Below are 19,520 nucleotides of genomic sequence, written 5' to 3'. Positions count from 1 at the left end.
ACTTAGGAGGTATGGCTTGCTGGGCTCAAGATACATCATCACAGCTGTATGTGGACGGTCCTTACTTTGGAGCGGAGCTTTCCCTTGCTGCTGATCAGCACCGTCAGAGGTCGTTGCAGAGCAATGCTTTTGATAGGTTCGGTACTGAGGCCAACATGGAGGACTACATTATGGAGCAGAGGAGACGTGCTGGTGAGAGAGAGGGTCGTCTTCGATCCGACTTCGTTCGAGGGAAGGCAGTTAACGATCAGCGCGTGAATGAGTTTTATGCTGACTTGCAGGGTGATCCGGAGGCCACTGATGAGGATGAGCAGTGATGGACTTAGAGTTCAATTTTATTTTCAGCTTTCTATCTTTTGTTTCTTTTATTTTTGATGTAATTTTTAATCCGTTTAAACATTATGTTGGTGACTTGTTTAACTTTAATCCCCACCGTTTGTGATGCTTTCCATTGTTTATTATTGATGAATCTGTTTGTTTGTGGAAATTTATCAGTTTCATAACAATGCTACACCAATGATATGCCAAAGAGTTCAAGGAGGATGATGCCTAATTGTTTCAAAGGGAAGTGTTCGGCAAAGGAAGTAGGTAGCCACAACTCCCAGATATCTCAACTTGTAAGGTCCATAGCCAAATTTTTATTTTTCAAATTTTACATATATGAGTGTTCCATGCAACTGCTGTTTCTAGAACTTGCGATATTTCTCTATTTGTTGATTGGTCTTGTTTTGTACACACTAAGGCAAAGTGCTTGGTACCTTGAGCCTTTTTGAGCCTACCTTGATTTATGAATTATTTATCCTTTGTAAAGCCAATTTGAGCCATTAGGTATAGATCACTTTTTGTTCGGTGACTAGCCACATTACAAACCTAGAAGACCTTAGGAATGAATGTTCCAATTATTTGTTTGAAGTAAGCTCTTTAGGTTGTGAAATGTTCAAGTTTGGGGTTGCTTTTGGAATTAGCAACTTACTAAGTTTGGGGTGGGGGTACTAGAGAACTAAGAAAAGAGAAATGATTCAATTTTATATGTTATCTCTTGAAAATAAAAAGCACTTGAAATGGTGCAGAGAGAAAAAAAAAATTATGAATGAAAAGAAAAGAATCTTGTGTATGAGACCAACAATGTTTATATGTCTCAGAAAAAAATAATAAGTTCTCTAGTACTCTTTGTGTTAAATTTGAAAGGAAGGATTGGTTTTCTGTATGTTATCAAGGATACGCAAGTAGTATGAGCTTAACTTCATTGTTTTATAACACTACTTCCCAAATTATATCCACCTTTCACCTAAGCCCCGTTATAACCCTGAAAGACCTTAAAGTGTGTACTTGACTCTGACTTTGATTGACAGTTTAGAAATTTTTCAAGCCTATGGTAATACAGCAGACCTGCATGATGATTGTGTGACCCTATTCAAACAATTGCGTGGAGTTGTGGATTTGGAGGAGAGAGCTTGGCATCCGGTACATCATTACACCGGAAGGGAGTGAACTTTTTAAGCATATCATTGGTTGGTAAGTTGTTATCTCACTGCGATGTTTCCATTTGCAAATTGATTCCTCGAGGACAAGGAATGGTTTAAGTTTGGGGTTGTGATGACAGTGCATCAACACTAGTTATTTAGTCATATTTAGGTCTTTATTATAGCATTTAGAGAGTCAACTGCAATGAATTCATGGTGAAATCAAGCCAAAACAGGAACAAGAGCTCAAGAGAAGAAACTTCAAGAAACCAAGGAAAATTGCCTAAAACTCAAAGCATCGTGCCACGTTTGGTTATGTTCGTGGCACGTTGAAGGAAGCGTGGGACAAAGATTCATCTCTGGAAATTTCGTGGCACGAAGCAACATGCAACGTGCCACGATGGTTGATTTTGTCTGCTGCCATGTAGGATTAATGAAGCATCGTGCCACGACCAACCCGTAACGTGGCACGATGATGGGCTTTTCTGAAACCCTAATTTCTTTCTATAAATATCCAGCTGCTAGCAAGGGTTTTGGTACTGATTATTATTGCGATTTTGAGCACTAAGGACGACAGGAGACCAAGGAACGAGCCCTGAATCTCATACCAACACCCCGTTGGTTAGATTTATGTATGTTTTCTCTTGTTAATACTTATGATTGTTTAGCTATGAGTAGCTAAACCTTTAGTTTGGTTAAGCCATGATGAAACTTTTGTAATATATGAATTTGTAGTTGAACTCTCTCTATAATCAATGCTATTCAGTTTTTATTCAGAATTACTTGTGTTTATTGCTTTTCATGTTATCGTTTTGTATGACTACTAGCCCTAGCTTCTTGCAATCACATGAATCGATCTTAGGAATTGAATGACTATTAGCCCTAGCTTTTAATCCTGAAATAGTAATTTTGTTTAACTCAACACTAGGAACCTAGAGATAGGAAATTGAGGGTTATGATACATGAATTAACGTTCCAATATTGCTTCCGCGGTTATTCAATCACGTTAAGAGATTAATAGGGTTATAACTTAGGAAAGGACTTTGATGCGAGAGATTGATCAAAGTCACTTAGTTAATTTATCGTAAAAACTGAGTAGTAATTGAGAGTAGAGAGAGGTAGACTTTTTCATATAAAGCAATAGTGGATTCACCGGCTTAATTAACCATTCATCTCAATATAATTTTCTTTCAAACTCTTTCTACTTTAATCAACTCTGATTAAAACCAAACTTTACTGCCAAGGGCAACAAAATACAAACTTTACACATCCTAACATATAACGTGCTTGCTATAATTGAAATTAACACAGTCCTTGTGGATCGATATTTTTACTACTTCGATAGTTTTTGGTACACTTGCCAGATTTCTATCATTGGTCATAGTGGATTAAGTCCTTCATTATTTTATGGAAAGTCCATATTTAGGGGACGACTAGTTGTAGCAATATTTGTTGAGAACTAGAGAAAAAACTCTTGCGTATCTCTCTATGTAACCTCTCTCATGTCTTTATTTGAACGTGTTCAAGAAAATAACAAATTTCCCTTTACTATCATGAAAGGTTTAAAAACTAAAAAAATTAGTTAAAAAAAAGAAAAAAATACTTATGATTGACAAGTTTATCATGTGACCTCATTCCTAGGTGTGTAAAATGGAAAAACATAACACACTAATATTCTTATGAGATATTTCATAATAATTATAATATTATGAAGTTTTTTTATAAATTCAAAAGGGTGAAAAATATTTAATTATTTTTAAGAGAAAAATAACTTAAAACACTATAAAAGATCAAACCATATTCTATTAGTTACATAAAAAGAAGAAATATATGGATGAAATTCTCAAGTTTGTGTTTTGTATGATTATATTTCTTTCATTATTTCTTATCGCAACAAAAGTTGGTGGTGGTAAGCCATATTTTCATCCTTTTTATTATTTTACTTCTTCACTTCACAAGTCATACACAATATTTTACCATAATTTAGTAACATCATTTTATGATATTTTTTCATTACAGAACAGAATGAATGTGAAACTGATGCTGATTGTCCAAAACATGTGACGATATTTTTTGTTATGAAGTGTATCGATAACATATGTCGATGCATGAAAACTAATATCTAATTCTACAAGTACAAGAGTCATGACAACACAAAAACAACCAATAAATCAGAATTGAGTTATTGTGCTGTAAAAATAAATGTGAAATATACCTTGTGATAAAATATTAATTGAAATGTAAAATAGTGTAGTGATGCAGCATACTTTTGTTTTTATTTTTTCTAATTGTATGGACCTTGAAGTTATGATTTTGTTCTCTAAGATGATGGTAAGAAAATAAATATTATTATTTAGACTGTGTTCTTCCCTATTAATTTAGAAGGTATAATAATGGAATGCAATTCATGAATATCATACTTTCTTTCTAACCCTACTAGTTTTAAAAATTAACTTTTATGGTTGAGTCGAAAACAAATTTTAACATAAGCCTATGATTATATTTTTATGTGATAAAATTGCTACTCTATCATTTTCCAACACTTTAATTTATATTTCCTAACCTTTTAATTAGTTTTATAGCCTTATACTTCTTGTTGGATTTTAGAATATGTGGAAATCTAAAACGTCACTAAAAATCTATAATTAGCTATTACAGTAACAATAAGGAAGTTAGTTAATTTTATATTTTGTTGTGTCGACAAGAATTTTTAAGATTGGTGTATGATTATATGGACTAACCTTAGTATTGCTTGTGCTTAAGAGTAGTGTGTCGTAGAAACTTATATGGAATACCTTATGCTTGGGTTTACCAAGCATGAACACCACCTCTTTTCATGCTTTCTGTAGAAATGAATACCAATCTATATCATTCAATTCACCTACCACTCAATTGTCAATTGCAAATTCTCATAATTGAATCATTGTTTGTCTTTTTGTGTTTCACCCTCCAAATTGACAAATTGAAAAACTTCATTAATAAATTTCACTCGTTTCACATATTACGAATTGAATTATCTTTTGTGTGGTATAACATTGTAGGACACCATGTTTCTTATCATCACTTGGTTTGTTCTCTGAAATGCCACGAATTGAGTCACATTAGTGTGTTGTGTTCTAATTGTTGTTTGTTTTTGGTTTCTTTTTGTTGCTAGTATGGCCTTTGCTTGCCTATGGCTGTGTGTGGTAGATTCATTGTAGGCACCACTGCAAAAACCTCAACAGTCTCGCACCTTTCCACAGACATTGAGTTTCTCGTCCAAGATTGATTGCTCTATGCTTCTAGAACTAGCATTTAAATTCGACTCAGTGTGCATTAAAGTTGATCAAGAGGAATATGAGAAAACCATAACTGAATGTAAAAGAAACCTACATGGCTGTCTTGTGTTGAACATAGGAGACAAACCCTATACTGCGAGAGACTTGACTCGCAAGCTAACTATGTTGTGGAACACGTCAGGTAAATAGAGAATGATTTCACTTGTTAGAGGTTTTTTTTGAATTTCAACTTGAAAACTATGAACATATGCTTCCAATGTGGGATTTGGGCAATATTGACCTATAACCAGATGTGCTACGTCTATGTTAATGGATAAAGGATTTAAAATATTATACTCAACATCAGACGCACATACAAGTTTTGATCAAACTTATGGAATTGCCTTAAAAATACTGGTGCGGCATAACTCTTTTACGCCTTATTTGACGAAGAAGCAGAAGAAACAACTCAATAATTTTAATTCCTGCAACACAACCGAAGGGTGGTTGAGCAACTCCTTTTTCCTTTAGGGCCACTTTTCTTTTTTGTTTTATCTTATTTTAACTTGCTTTTGGTTTCTTTTTGAGGATTTCGGTTTGGCCCCTATCTTGTACATATTTTTCGCCTTTTTTAACATGTATTATGAGTGGGTGACAAAGGATATGAATTTCTTAGAGATACCAACCGATTTAAGATATCCGAGTCTCTCCTTACTGTTTAAACCCACTCTTAACTTATAAAGAAGAAAAAAAACTAGTTTGCGTTTAATATATTTTGTCATCATAGTGACATATGATTCAAAAGGAACATATATTAGTATATGTCATAGAATCATAATAAATTAAAAAGTTAATTACGAAAACATAAATATTTAGGCGATATAATATTATTTTATAGACACTACTAGAAAAAGCAAAATTAGAGAGGGAAATTAGTGACGGAAAAAATAAAATCCCTCACAAATTCTTTGGTCGCAAAATTTAGTGACGGAATTTGAGAAGGATTTCGTGTTTTCCCTCACTAAATTTCCCTCACTAATTTTTGTTTTTTTAGTAGTGAGACTTAAATATGTAACTAGGCCCCGTAAATATCAACCATTTTGGTTTTAGTCTCTGTAATTTTTGTTTGTTTTTTGTACCAAAAAATAAATAAATATTTGTTTGTTTTAGTTTCTATAATTTTTTTAAGGACTAAATAGGGACGTAAAACATATTTAAATAATTATTTTTAGGGCAATGTGCTAAGTGAAATTTAGATTGTCACTAGACCACTTATTTTATAATTGTCGTTGTTAAGGGTCAACATTTGGTGAAAAATTGTTCTTAGGCTCATGATACCATAATAGAGTTTGATAAACTCGTGATATAGGAACTTAGATAGAGTGTAGAGAGAAACAGAGGAAAGTTTGAAAGATTCAAGTGTAATTTTGATAGAATGACCAAGCACAATTAGTTATAATGTAGGAGGGGACTAATTTGTATACCAATGCACTTGTTGCTAATGACTATGCACAACTAGCTAATGCACCTAGTTACAATGACTTAGGCCATGTTTGGAAATTAGCTAATGACTATGGACAACTATTCATGAGTTGTAATACAGTACAAGTAAAACTATGTTGTTTATACTTATATCTATAAAACTAGTTAGTAGATAGGTTCATCTACTAGTAATTATTTTAAAATTATTCTTCTCAAGCAAAACTATGTTGTTTATACTTATTCTACTAGTAGAAAGGTTCATCTACTAGTACCACATAGACTAATAAATTTTAGAAATTACGAAAGGATTTTTTTTAGTAAGTGATTTAAATACTAATAGGTAAGATATGCATATTGTAGTCAAGATTGATTATGATTATGTAACAAATACTACTACATGTTACTTTTATATCATATGGTCACCATTATGACTATATATTAAACACCCACTAGTATATAACAAAGCTATTAATAATCTTAGTCTATAAAGTCATACACAAATATGAAAAAATGTTTTTCACACAACAAATATACAATTAATTAACTTCATCATTCTAGTAGTTAATTAAAACTAATTAAAAGGTAACTGACATATTGTAGCATCCCCTATTTCCCCATAGCTAAATATTCTTCATCTTATTATTTTCGTCCTAACTTATGTGAATTAAAGGAGAAAATAGATAGTGGACCAATAATAATTTCAACCAAAATAAACCATTTTTAAACCCAAAACTTAGAAAGAGTTAAATGGGTATGTAATATGATAGTAAAGGGCAAAATGATCATTTAGACTCACACCTATGTATACCTAAAGCCAAATGAAAACAAAAATCAGAAAGTGGAGGAAAAGAAGATAGAGAGATACCCTGACCAAAAAATAAAGAAGATAGAGAGAAAGAGAACATGAGAATGGAGGAGGGAGAAAAATAAAACTTCATCTTCCTTCTTAAAAATACTACATGCAAAACCCACTCCTATACAATCATTCCATTTCTATTTTCTAACATGAGGTCTAGAAAAGAGAAGTCTTAGATCACTAGAAGCACAAGGAAGAAGATAAAATAAATTAGTGTTCAAGAGGAAGATTGAAGAAATTAGGGATTCAAGGAAGAGAACAAATTGGAGAAAATCTAGAAACAACAGAAAGCTTGAAGATTAGCATCATCAATTAGAGGTGGGTTTCCATTTCGCTCATCCCTCATGCATTGATTATAAAAGTTTGAGGATTTTAGTTTATGTATGTAGGTCATGATGCATGCATATTAGGTCATGATGCATGCATATTAGTTCTAAGAATTCGATGAGACAAAAGCTGTTGTCATATTTTGTACCTTGGTGTCTTAATCTAATCAATTGAATCAACTGGACGTCCATATTGCAAAATAAGACTTATAACCTAAACTAACGGACTTGTGAACATAAATGGTCATTACATTAGAACGATCACTAACAAGTTAGTTATCTATAATAAATCATTTGGTGAGGTGGAGATAGATTACCTCTGATAAGCGGTGCCCCGTTTATCCCTTCTTACATGTTCCGTCGTAGACGGTGAATCCATCTAGCTAGGGTGAATTCCATAAGTCCCACTTAGATACCTCATATACTTTAGATATATAATATAAATTATGCATAATAAAGGTGAAAAATCTTGTTCAATGACAAAATTGTGTTTTATCCCACGTTGGGAAGCTCGCTGAGATAATTAATATCTCACCCCACGTTGTTTTCTATTTTTTTTTTCAAGTATAAGTCATTTCAAAGTATCATCAGAGGCCAGATAACAACCCGAGTCTAGTTTAGTGCCTATTCATCTCTTATATTTCTAAACGAGTGTCATTTATGTATTTATAAATATTTTGTAAATGTTTCTTGTAATGAAAGCTATTCAAAGTCATTTATTTAAAATTTTATGTTAAAATCTTAAAATAAAATTCTATTTGAGATGAAAATGTTTTGAATTCTTAAAACATAAATTAAGATATTACACATATACATTTATTAGGTGCTAGCACAATAACTTTAACAACTCATGCAATATTCTATCATAAGGTATATTGCACATTTATTTTGCTAGCACAATAACCCATTCATCTTTGTAAAGATTTTTGTACTCTCTTGGATCTGAACCGCATGGAATCAAAGAGGCCTCTCTGAAGGTACACATATGTTGTCAATGCATTGAATAATAAAAAACTCGGACCAATGTTCTTGACAGTCTTTATCATTTTCACACTCAACATTTGCTGTAATGAAAAAACATGATATAAGACTGTGTATGAATTACAAAGTAAAGAAGGATAAAAAAATTGAAAAGGATTAAAAATTGCTCACCACGACGGCCAACTTCCATTGCAACAACAAATAAGGGAAGAAAAAGTATCATAGCATAAAGACACTTGAGAATTTTAGTCATATTTCCTTTTTCTTTTTGTATGTAAAAACTAGAATACTACTCAACCAATTTATAGTGTATAGAGTTCAAGCTCTCCTGAAAACAATTAGATAGTATTTAACATATATGAAGTTGTAAAAACCCTTTTATAAAATATTGTCATTATTTAAAAAAAGCATAGTAATTATTAAACATCTCTTAACTATATACGTATCTTGTGTTTGTCCCTTTACTATACCTAGTATGGAGGTCACACAAAAAAACTTGCTAATCATAATAATTCATTTTATTTTAAATAACTATTAATTTGTTAACCTTTCATGGTAATAAAGGAAAAATGTCTTGTTTGAACCATGGTAAGGTTATTTTTATGCACAAGTTTAACATATTGTAGGATCAATTTTTTGTTTGTTGATAATAACATTGAATTAAAAAAATGCGTATATAATTTTGTGATTGCATGATTAATTATACATTATCATTCACATCAATTATATAATTAATATTTATGTACAAAATAATTTATATTGAATGTAACTAAAATTGTCTTATGGAATTATATATTATGTAGATATAAAGTGGAAGTGGAAGAACTGTCTGAATATTATTATAAACTTTAAATTAAGAGTTTCTCACATTTATAAAGAAAAGAATGTATTCCTTCAAAAAAATATGTATGTGCTAATATAATTGTTAATGCGGGATTATTAGTAGATGACTTAATTTGGTGGGATACCCTTCTTAACTGCTCTAGAGAAGTTTTTTTTTTAGAGATGGAATTGAATAGCCTAATTAACACCTTTGTTAACTTTGTTTTGGTGGGTTTGGTTTATGCCCCGCACCATTGTTTCTTTTTACGCACCGTTGTTTCTTTTTAATTACGAGTAATTTTTGGAGGTGTTGTTAGTGGTACATTAAGATGTCAAAATAGTTGGAATCAGTGGCGGAGCCACTCATGGGCCAAGGTGGGCCATGGCCCACCCCAACCCTAAAACAATTATGTTATATATACATGTGTTGCAAATGAACTGATTCCACATGAACTAATGTTTGCCTACCTTGTCCTAGTGGTTAAGTCTGTGTACTCCGTTGCGGCAAAAGTTATGGTGCATAAGGAAATCCTTATGCACCGTGCATAAATCATTCACAACCATCAGATCTAGTGTACATGTGTAATAATCCTAGACTTCTCCTCTCAAACTACACCAAATCAAGGAATAAAGAAAGAGGTATAAGTGAAACATAAGTTAAAATGCTTCTCTCTCTAAATTATTTTAAAGAGAGAAACTCTGCAACAAAGGTTATCTTCCCCGATCAACATTAAAACGCCAGCGCGGTGGTGGCCGGCCCAACAGGGCGGCGCCACCACGCCGGAAAATTAAACTTCCGTTTTTTTGAAAACTGAAGGCACTTTCCGACATCCTTTTTCGCGCTGGTTATGAATATGGCCTTAGATTTTTCGAAAACTCAACGGTTTGTTCTAGATCTAGAAAAATAGATCACGGTTTTACCTTTCCTTTCTTCTTCTTCTTCTTCTAGATCTAGAACCGACTTTGTTTTGTATAGATCCGGTTCGGATTGTGTTGTGATTGCTTGAGTTCGGATTTGTTGTGTTATTCTAGATGATCATGATTTGAAAAGGTTGTTGTTATTTGTGAGATAAGGAAAAAATATTGATGGAGATAGTGTTGTTCTTGAAATCAAAAGAAAAAGATTGTTGCTAGAAATTTTTATCTGATAAGTGTTTGATGGATTTGTAGTGAAAGCTCAAAAAATGAATTGCTGGAAAATATTGTTCATGTTGTTCTTGCTGGAAACCATTCCCACAACAAAATGGTTTTAGAGTACAACTCACGGAAACCATTTCCACAGCAAAATGGTTTTGAAGTACAACTGACAGAAACCATTTCCACAGCAAAATGGTTTTGGAGTACAACTCACAGAAACCATTTCTTTCCCCCTTCTCCAATTGTGTTAGTCCAAAATTGAATGATGGCAATGACTCTAGGTCCTTAGTTTTTTTCACCTGCTGGAAACCATTAAGTACATCCAATGGTTTTGGAGTACAATTCACAAAAACCATTTCCACAGCAAAATGGTTTTGGCATAATTTCATGTTTTCATTTTTTATTACATGTTTTCATTTTATCTAAGACATGTTATATCTTTTAACAATATAAATGCATGATATGTAATTATTTACAGCCACCATGTAATAGTTTTAAAAAAAAATATTGGATAGAATGTGTACCGAAGATGTTACTATATAAACCAGAAAGACCATTTTCAAGGTATGCGGTTATTGCTGAAGCCAGAGAGAGTTTTTGACAATTCTGTATGAAACAATATTTTACAGCTTGAAATTGAATTCCCTGGGCATGATAGAGGCTTGGTAGATTTTCAAATACTAGATATTCTAGATTTGGAATCTCCACTTTGTGATCATCACCTTCATTTACAAGTATTTCATCCAGCTCATCTGCTTCTTTTATCATCAGAATCTGTAGCTCAGGAAGCTCTTTACATATGGAGATTGGAAAGACAAATCTCCATATGATCACGTAAATGCTTCAGGCTACTAATCAGACCAATGATCACTACTAATGTGAGAAAATAGACAAATATTAATTAGGACATTTTGAAAACAAATTAAATTCCGTTAAAACAAAATAAATGGTAAGGAGATATTAATTGTTATTAGAATTAAGCTTTCACTTGGGGTGTAGAAAGCAATTATGTTAGTCTACAATTTAATGGGCTGAGATTTATGCACGGTGCATAAGAATTTCCTTATGCACCATAACCACACCCCTCCGTTGCTTAGTGTTGTGTGTTCGAATCCTGTTGTGTGTTCGAATCCTGGCTAGACTTTTTTATTATAATTCTTGTTCGTTTTTTTTTAAAAAAAAAATTCAATAAAATCTTTATAGAGAATCGAACCTGTGCACCTATAATATAATCTTTCTAAAAAACCCTTACCGCAACAAATTAAATTCCGTAAAAACAAAATAAATGGTAAGGAGATATTAATTGTTATTAGAATTAAGCTTTCACTTGGGGTGTAGAAAGAAATTATGTTAGTCTACAATTTAATGGGCTGAGATTTATGCACGGTGCATAAGAATTTCCTTATGCACCATAACCACACCCCTCCGTTGCTTAGTGTTGTGTGTTCGAATCTTGTTGTGTGTTCGAATCCTGGCTAGACTTTTTTATTATAATTCTTGTTCGTTTTTTTTTAAAAAAAAAATTCAATAAAATCTTTATAGAGAATCGATTTATTATAATTCTTGTTCGTTTTTTTTTAAAAAAAAAATTCAATAAAATCTTTATAGAGAATCGAACCTGTGCACCTTCTTGTTCGTTTTTTTTTTTATTTAAAAAATTCAATAAAATCTTTATAGAGAATTGAACCTGTGCACCTATAATATAATCTTTCTAAAAAAACCTACCGCTAAAGCTACAATATAATATAATCTTTCTAAAAAACCCTTACCGCTAAAGCTACAACATTTCAGTATTATTAATTTCTTACCGCTAAAGCTACAACATTTCAGTATTATTAATTTGCTTTTATTCTTTATATATCCAATACTATAGAGTTCAACAACTTATATACAATTCTTTTTTAAATTTAAAATATGGTGTAATATAATAAAAATTATATAATATTTATGTTAAAATATCTTTAAAAATTAGTTTAAATTATGTTCCATGGATAAAAGATTATTGGTCACTCGAATTAACTAATAAAAAATATATAAGTTTACACATTAAATAAATTGGCCCACCCTCAAAATTATTTCTAGCTCAGCCATTGGTTGGAATGTCAATGTATCACATTGATAAAATAAAACTTCTAATTTTGATTAAAAAAAATGAATGTATGAAGTGAATGTAGAACAAAAAGTGTATATTTTTCCTTCTTTTTTTTTTTTTTTTGAAGGAAGTGTATATTTTTCCTTGATTAGTAATGAATGTCTAAATTATTAAAACCTATTTTTTATTTAAAAATAATTTGCCGTTTAAATACTCAACCTTAAAAAGATAGGCAAATGACATTTATTTATAAAAACCTTTTGGAGTGATAAGATTGGAAGACACACCAATTGTCGACGCTTGAAAACACTCATTTATAAAATGACTGATCAAGTGATAATTTAAATATCGCCACGGATAATTTGAAAAAAATTTCTTAAAATATTTGAACTAAAATAATTTTTTTTGAACAGGGTAAAATGAGATTAAATTAATAACAGTGATTCACCTCGCACAAGGTGTGCAAAAGGAGAACCACCCCAAAGTATTTACAAGAAAAGTGCCAAAAACTCAGGCACCAACCAAACCAAAGCACCAACAAAACAGACAAAAAAATTACACAATAACTCCCATACAAGGGAGCGGATGCTTGCACCACTCATGATAACTGTAGGTGAAAGTTTCTTGTTTTGCTTTAACCCAAAGAAAAGAATTTAGTTTCACCTTATCAATTAAAGCGACAGAAGTAGAAACCACCTGTTTAAAAACTTGATTGTTCCTCTCCTTCCATAGCACCCAAACAGAAGCAAACCAGATGATTTTCAAAAAAATATAAGTAGCTCGTGGTAGCCCTACCATATTTGAGAATTGACGCAGATGATGTGATATATCCCCACGAAAAACTGAGGACATACCCAGCCAAAGCAAAACCTGAGACCAAATAGAACTGAAGTGAACACAATCCAAGAACAAATGCTCAGCAGTTTCCGGATGGCCACACCATGATACACAAGTCGCATAATCTGATGGAAGAACATTCCTCCGTACCAAGTTGTCTTTAGTAGGTAACCTGTTACGAAGGAGGCGCCACACAAACAACGATACCTTTGCAAGAAGGAATTGATGCCAGACATTAGCAACATGACTGCTATCCACCCAATCGCCAGAGGTAGTAATAAAGCGGTATGCGGTCCTGACTGAATAACCCTGAGTAGGATCTAAACACCATCTCCAAGAATCACGAATAGTATCCTGAAAAACAATGTTATGTAATAAAAAAGAACACTCCCTCACACAATCCTCCTCCCAGGCCAACAAACGCCTACGCCATACCCAAGCTTCACCCCCCTCTGTAACGCCCTCCTTTTTATTTAATTATTTTAATTAGTTTTAGAATATATTTATATATTTATATGATGTATATGAGGGATACATGATTTGTTGAGATTAGATGTCTTTTTATAATTTAGTTAATATATTTTGTTGAGTGATATTTTGTTATGTTATATGTTGGTATTTACTAGCATAATATATTTGTTAATTGTTATAGATATATATTTGTTATTTGGTGTATTATTATATATTTAGTAGAGAAATATTATTTATTAGAATATGAGGATTCTTAGTGTGAGTGGATTTGGGGGTTAGAATAGAAAGAAGAATAAGTTGTTGGGCCTAAATAGATTTGGAAAGAATATTTTAGTATTATAAATAGAGAAGCTTAGGTTGGAAAGAGTTTACCCTAAACCGCTTTTTGGAAAAGAGGAGAACAAGAAAGAAGAGAAGAGAAGAGAAAAGTCAAGAGAAGAGGAGAATACCTTAGGATAGAAGAACGCTGCTGCTGATTCAGGAATTAATCTAAGGTGAGAGTGAGACTATCTTGCATTAATATTAAGTTGTTAAATCATTAGATTACATCTAACAAGTTGGGGAGAGTTTGTGAGAATTTGAGAATTAGGGTTTTGAGAGAGATTTGATGATTAGATGATGAAAACTTGTTGAATTGATGTAGAAATTGTGTACAGACCTTAGATAATCCATATGATGATTATTGGAAGTAGTTTTGAGGTTAGCTCCATGAGATTAGGTGAAACTTGAAGAAAATCTGCATTCTACCCGAATTTTGATATTAAAACTGGTATTGATCCGTGCGAAATTGGTCTTAGGTGTAAACACGAAAGTTGTAGGTATGCATGTTAGCTTTCTAATGCCGTTGGTCTCACGTCAAAACTATTTATAGAACTTGAGTTATGGTCAAATACTGCACGTAGGTCACTATAGACCATGATTTTCGGGTGTCAATCCATTGATTGGTTTTGAACCCTCAATCGTTTGGACTTTCTCGATTTTTCATGGGAAGGGAAAATGAGTTAAACCCTTATTTGGATCCGGGGGTCGGTTACGATTAGGGAAGGTGTTAGGCACCCGCATCGTCCACGGTACTCCGTGGGAACCTCTTTCTAACTTTATTTTTATTTGAAAATTTATTGCTTAAAGTATAGTTGAAAGAATGGAGGGAGAAGAAGTATGAGTTTTTGTTATTTTTAATTAATCGATTTGAAAGGAATAAAGCCTCTGCCTACGTACCCTTAAAAGGGATCAAAACAGCCGTAGTTCTCTTTTAAAAATATTTTTTGTGGGTTAGGTTGATTTTAATTTGATTTTGAAAATGGTTTTAAGAAGGGTTGCGAGACCTCAAGGTATAAAAGAATAAAATAGGAGTGAGGTTGTTTCATTTTATTTATGAAATTTAGTCTAAGTTTAATTAAGATTCATTAGAAGTTTGATTAAGAAAATAAAAAGAAAAGCAACTTGGATTTGGATCCAAGGTTTATTAAGAAAAGATTTTGACTTTTGCTTATTTGATTTTTTTTTTTGAGATAAAAATGTTTTACTAAACTAACGGTAAACTAACGTGACGATGCGAAAAAATGAAGCAAGCATAAAGCAAAGAATAAAATGGTGAAGTGTCGGTGCTTGTGTCGGTGTGTGCAATTACTACGCTATTACATACCATTCCTAAATGCAAAGCCCACAATAAATTACATCATTCCCCTAATTATACACACTAAAAAATATGAGGCTTTGCAATAGGAAAAAATGAATAGGTACCAAAATTAAAGCAATCATGATATAATGAGATAGAGAGAATTAAAAGCATGAAATGCAATAATGTTGAAGAAATTCTAGCAAAGCATGATTTAAAGCAAGATGCACATATATAAAAAAAAAATGAACAAGACATTAAAAATATGCATGATATAAAACTTTAAAGCCAAGAACAAAAATAAAATGAAGCATGGAAATTAATGCTTTTAAAAAAAAATGGATGAGGCAATGTTAATTAAAAAGAAATCACAAAAAAGAAATGCATGAAAGAAAAATGAAATATGAAATTATGAAATATGGTAATAAAGTGAAAATATAACATCAACAGTAAAAAAAACAGTGAATAGAAGATAAAATAAACACATATATTTTTTTGGGAAATTTTTAGAAATTTTTTGAATGAAACAGGGGTGTAAATAGCATAACAGGGGGTTCCAGGAGTAAAAACGTAGAGAAAATTGAAACTGGGCCTTCACTTGATCCATTGGCTTGGGATTTGATCCTGGCCTTTGGATTATTTGATCATAAGGCTAGAAATAGATGTACACACAGCACTACCAAAATACAAGCATCATAGAATAAGATAGAGAGATTCAGTAACCGTTAGATCTATCAGATGATAGATCTGATAGATCTGACGGTTCACAACGAAAGGAACACACAACAGAGCCTTAAAACATACCATAATGCAACGAACATGGACCGTTGGATTGGGAGGGGGGTACCAATCTGATGGATCAGAGGAGAAAGGAAGTAAACCAGATGAACCGGTCTGGTTCACATGAACCAGACCGGTTCGCCATGTTTATAAAAGGCCTAAGAGGCCGGTTTGCTTCATTGTTCAACTTCCTTTCTCTCTCTAAATCAAAATTGCTCTGGCTTCTCTCTAGAAAAGAGGGAACGGAGAAGGAGACCAGAATGACTCCGGCGCGGTGGCCGGCCACCCTAAGGTGGTGGCGCCGCCGCTGGAGTTGTATTTTTTTTACTTTTTTTCCAAATTTTTTTCTACAGTCCGGTACCTCTTCTCTTTCTCTTTTCAAATCTGTCAATATTTTTTAGAGAGAAAGTGTGAACACACCTAGATCTAGACTTGTAGTTTCGAATTTTTTTTTAAAAACCACCGTTTCTTTTCTTCTTTTCAACTCGAATCTAGTATCCAAATTCAATTTCAAATAAATTCTGGATACTAATATGTTTTCAAAGAGTATTCTCTAACTGTTCTTTAGATCTCGAGTTGAAAGAGGAAAGAGAAGGTTTTGTTTCATTGTTTCTAATCGACACAGTTATCAATCAACAGCAAAGTATGTATTTGTTTTCAAACACGTTTTTGTCCAAGGGATTACCTCTAGTTTTGGATCGGAGAAACTAACAGAAGGGAAAACTTCAAGTCCTTGCTGCTTCCTACTCTTTGGTTCTGATCCTCTTTATGCTTGCTACACCAGATCCGAATTGAAACGAAATCCTTGGATGATTTGACCTTCCAAACAAGCTAGTATGAATTCGGCTTTAGTGTTTATACTTGATGTTTAGTATTGATTTGATTTGTGAAGTGGTTTATAATGTAGTTGGACTCGGATTTGAGAAGAAAAGTTGTTTTGAGTTGTTACTGGAAATTTTTGGATGAACATTCATGATGTGTTCATGTTGTTCATTGTGATTTTCTGGGTTTTTTTGTGTATTTGATTCGATGAGAAAGAGAGAGAGAAATGGAATAATGTTTGTAATTACTGTTGCTGCTGATTTCTGACTGATTGGACAGATGCCATAAATGCAGGCTTTAAATACTGCTAAAATTAGGGTTTCTGACTCTGAGAACAATGACCAAAATGCCCTTAATTGACTCTGATGAAAAATGCCAGCACACCAAAATGAAGATTGGGGACCAAGTTTCTTATTGACCAATGACAGACTGACACTGGACCAAACTATGGACTCAAAGATTAAAACAAAAACTAAAAGAAATACTAATAATAAAAAAAATAAAAACAAATGTGAGTTTTTAAACTCACGTGACCTTTAAAAAAAAAATATTAAATAATAATAATAATAATAAAATTAATAATAATAATAAAAGGATAATAAGACCAAAAACTTTATCTTAAATGAGGTATTTTAAAATACCTCTCTGCCGAAATTTTGACTGAAATGTCTAAAATAACGCGGCGTTTTAAAGCGCGAACAAAATTCTTCTAAAGTGGTTTAAAGACAGACAAAGAGGAAATTTCGAATTAAAAGCTTTTTAAAGGAAATTAAAATAAAAATAGGACGCTAAATACTTAAAAAGAGCGCGTAAAATATTTTTAAAAAAAACTGACGTACAAAAGAAATGATTTAAATTAAACGAAGCTTGGACAATTATGAACTTCACTTCAAACTGTAAAAATAAAGCTTCAAAAACAATTTTAAAAGACGAATAAATGACTTTAAATAATTAAAGCGGAAAAGAGTTTGAGACGTTTTAAAAAACTACTGGAAAAAGAAATAACTGGTCCAAAATTGGGGTATGACAGATGCCCCTATTTAAGTTTCTTCGTCACGAAGATTTGAAAGAAGACTTTTAAATCGATGGGTCGAAGAGACTTAAATACTTAAGTACACCACTTTTGGACCAGTCGAGATGCTAAGAGTGCAATGCTCATGAGTATTATGGTATGCATGCGTGCAATGCGATTATGAATGCAATGATGACAAACATATACCGACTGGAGAACAAAAGCTGATTAAGTAACACTGGGGAGATAAAGCCTGTCTATCACCGACTGCCACGGTAAAGACGAAAATGCGAAAGATAAAGCTTGTCTGGAAGATACAGCTCAGACAAAAGATAACGCTTGAGACAGAAGATAAAGCTTACAATGGAAAGTAAAGCCGGGTACAGAAGATAAAGCCTGGTACAAAAGTAAAGCCTGATACGGAAAGTAAAGCCTGGTACGGAAAGTAAAGCTTGGTACGGAAGTAAAGCCTGAGGCGGTAAATAAAGCCTGTCTATTACCAGCAGCCCGTGGTAAAGACGGAAGAACGGAAGATAAAGCTTGTCTATCACCAACTGTCGTGGTAAAGACGAATATACTGATTGGTATAGGTAAAGTGATTACTTGATGGGACCTGCCACTTGAACACAACTGATTTGGTGACATCTGAGAATTGAACACCTTGGGAATGACATTCTTATGTTTTGGAGTAAAACATGGGAAAATACTGCCAATATGTATGAATGATATTTGTATGCGTGTTATGTATGCATGGATGAATGAATGCGTATGAGACTTATATGACAGTTTAACAGAAAAATTGTTGAGACGACATTGGGCAGGTCCAAAGAGAAGTGGCCCGACATCACATGACAAACACTCGGTAATCTTCATTGGGGATAACATCGCTGGGGATGAATCAAAACAAAAGCCGGGGTACAACCCTTTGAACAAATCACTGACAGAAGTCGACATTCTCTCGACGAAGGCACCTTCTCAAATTCATGCTCCACATAGTCATTGCTTTCTTTCGTATGTATTTTTTTCAATTCTTTTGAAATCCCTAACTTTTGCCTGGATTGCCCTTTCGGGTTTTCAATCCACCGGGAATATATTCTTTTTTTTGCATTTTTCATGTCCTTAATTTTTGCCTGGACCGCCCTTTCGGGTTTTCGATCCACCAGGACGCTCATTCTTGCCTAAGTCGCCCTTTCGAGTTTTCAACTTAGCGAGCTTTTCTTTTTTCTCTTTCTCTTTTTTTTTTAGCAATGACTATGTCCACTTGTTGTATCTACCTGCTTTTAGACCGAATGTTGATGCATGTTTTCATGATACGTAATTGTAAAGATAATATGTTTGTCATTTTTGTTTTTCCCAAAGAAAACGCAAAAGTTTTTTTTTTTTAAAAGATTTTCAAAGTTTTTGTTTCAAGTACTAATATTAAAAATGGAAGAACTTTTGCACATAGAATAAACAAGAATTCCAAATAAAAGCACAGGCTCAAATTAATGTATTAGAAATGGTAACCGGCCAAAGGCATGGCACCACAGATTACAAAATTTGGAAAATGGTAATTAATATATGG

General features: G+C 32.8%; 2 protein-coding genes and 1 long non-coding RNA gene across 4 annotated transcripts; 1 reads left to right on the top strand and 2 right to left on the bottom strand.

Moving 5' to 3' along the window:
• The first annotated feature begins 2,843 nt into the window (after positions 1-2,843).
• Positions 2,844-3,819, top strand: LOC146922641 (uncharacterized). The gene is made up of 2 exons (XR_015012543.1): positions 2,844-3,372; positions 3,483-3,819. It is a non-coding gene; the product is annotated as an uncharacterized LOC146922641 (long non-coding RNA).
• A 4,359-nt stretch (positions 3,820-8,178) lies between these two features.
• LOC146922640 (nodulin-3-like) lies at positions 8,179-9,025 on the bottom strand. 2 transcript variants are annotated; one of them, XR_015012542.1, is made up of 2 exons: positions 8,537-9,025; positions 8,179-8,448 (listed from the first exon to the last, which is right to left on the bottom strand). XR_015012542.1 is itself a non-coding variant. In XM_085715469.1 (2 exons), the coding sequence occupies exons 1-2, from the start codon at positions 8,616-8,618 to the stop codon at positions 8,342-8,344; spliced, it is 183 nt and encodes a 60-aa protein (XP_085571595.1). In that variant the 5' UTR covers positions 8,619-8,776; the 3' UTR covers positions 8,179-8,341. The 2 variants fall into 2 exon arrangements, 1 of the variants encoding a protein (XP_085571595.1); XM_085715469.1 differs by having other exon boundaries at positions 8,543-8,776.
• A 3,946-nt stretch (positions 9,026-12,971) lies between these two features.
• Positions 12,972-18,601, bottom strand: LOC146922639 (uncharacterized). The gene is made up of 2 exons (XM_085711579.1): positions 18,341-18,601; positions 12,972-13,607 (listed from the first exon to the last, which is right to left on the bottom strand). The coding sequence occupies exons 1-2, from the start codon at positions 18,599-18,601 to the stop codon at positions 12,972-12,974; spliced, it is 897 nt and encodes a 298-aa protein (XP_085567705.1).
• Positions 18,602-19,520: the final 919 nt, after the last annotated feature.

The sequence above is a fragment of the Medicago sativa genome, chromosome 5, assembly GCF_051527215.1.
Source record: "Medicago sativa cultivar Bolivia chromosome 5, Bolivia_mono, whole genome shotgun sequence".
Classification (NCBI taxonomy): Eukaryota; Viridiplantae; Streptophyta; class Magnoliopsida; order Fabales; family Fabaceae; genus Medicago; species Medicago sativa.
This window is presented reverse-complemented; position numbering and strand designations above follow the sequence as displayed.